A 1,559-nucleotide genomic window follows, 5' to 3' on the forward strand; every position below is an offset into this window, starting at 1 on the left:
CCCTCAGGGGGCTTGAGAGCCAGAAAATCAGGATCCTTTCAGAATTGCCAAGCCATCAGATATTTTGGCCTACTTATATTTTGTTTCCGACCTGATTTTGTATTATCTTCCTAACTAAACTAAGCTTCTGGAGGGAAGAACCAATGTCTTGTCCTTTTTCTGGATCAACCACAGGGCCTAAGCCACTGCAGAATGTCGGTGTTGAACTCAACCTTGGTCTATACCTTGGTTTTCTTCCAATCAGGGGATCCCACCAACTGGAGGAGTAGGGGTAGTTAAAAAGGGCCCAGGCTTTGGAGGTGGAGGGAGGATTGGCAATGAGTGCTAATGAATGCAAGTATTCCATCTTAAAGAATCCTTGAGAATCTCACCACAGGAAGCGCTTGGGAGGTCCTCAGAGTCATGGAGAGTGGGAAGAAGGAGCCCTAGACTAGAGAACATGGATTCAGAGAGGCTTTGGAAGTCATCTAACCCACTCTCATTTTTACATTGGAGGAAACTGAGGCCTGATAAGGCTCAAGTTCACATGCAGACATAAAGCAGTAGACAGAATCTGAACCCAGCTCCTCTGACTCCAGATTCAGAACTGTTCAACACTTAAAAATTCAAATCTTTTTGAAGAGTTTGTTCTGGTTCTTTGCGGTAGCATATGGTACATGTTTTCGGTTCAGAGCCTTACTGCCTGTGAGACCTTTCACAAATCACCATACCTTTCTGGGCCTCTTTTTCTTTCATCTTTGAAACAGCGGGAGCGGGGAGGTGAGGGGGTGGGGAGTGTTTGCACTAGTTGATTTCTAAGATGCCCTCTAGCTCAAAAGTCCGAGGTTCCCAAATTCATTAACTTCGGCATGTTCCACCTTCCCAATCTGCAAAATGAGGGAGATGGACCTGGTGGTCTTTCCATCCCTGGTTTCTTAAGGGAGGACGGGGCTCAGTTTCCCACTATACAAAATGACGGTATTGGACTAAGTGGTTCGTTGGTCCCGTAATGGTGGTGTTGGGTGCCTCACTTTCCCGAGCTGGGAAAGGACTGGCCTCAGGGCTCTCCAGTGCGGCCCCTATGATGCCAGCGCCGGAGGGCAGGGAACTGACAGTCCGAGCCCGAGCTGAGGGGCCGCAGCCAGGCTGGGCGCCACCCCACCGTCCCCACCCTTCAACTCTCGCCTAGCCTCCTTTTCCCTACTCCGGGGCCACGCCCCGGGCCGCCCCACGGCTCCGAGGTGGCCAGTGCCCCCGGAGCGGGGAGAGGCAGGAGAGAGGAGGGGGGAGGAGAAGGGAAGGAGGAGGAGAAGGAGGAGGAAACAGAGGCGGAGGAGGGAAGCCTTTGGGGGTTGGTCAAGGGAAGTGCGACGTGTCTCCCCAGCCTTTTTAAAGCTCCTTCCACGCCGCCTACCCGGCTTCCTTTCGTCGGTCTGCCAATCCTTCGCTCCCCCGGGACCGAGACAGTCCCGCCGCCAGTCCTGCCAGTCCGCTCTGTGCCCGTCCCGTCGCCTCCGCTGCTACCGCCTCCCGTGACCACCCGCACCATGTCCGGGATCAAGAAGCAAAAGACGGTAGGA

General features: G+C 53.8%; 1 protein-coding gene across 2 annotated transcripts in view; it reads left to right on the plus strand.

The window, feature by feature from the left end:
- Nucleotides 1-1,107: 1,107 nt before the first annotated feature.
- PAPSS2 (3'-phosphoadenosine 5'-phosphosulfate synthase 2) overlaps nucleotides 1,108-1,559 on the plus strand; it is a 69,075-nt gene continuing 68,623 nt past the window's right edge. Inside the window, exon 1 of one of the 2 annotated variants that reach the window (XM_072628944.1) lies at nucleotides 1,108-1,553. In XM_072628944.1, the coding sequence (XP_072485045.1) occupies nucleotides 1,527-1,553 (27 nt within the window). In that variant the 5' untranslated portion in view covers nucleotides 1,108-1,526. The remainder of the gene's footprint in view (nucleotides 1,554-1,559) is intronic. The other variant, XM_072628943.1, reaches the window with a different exon arrangement.

The sequence above is a fragment of the Notamacropus eugenii genome, chromosome 1, assembly GCF_028372415.1.
Source record: "Notamacropus eugenii isolate mMacEug1 chromosome 1, mMacEug1.pri_v2, whole genome shotgun sequence".
NCBI classification, from domain to species: domain Eukaryota; kingdom Metazoa; phylum Chordata; class Mammalia; order Diprotodontia; family Macropodidae; genus Notamacropus; species Notamacropus eugenii.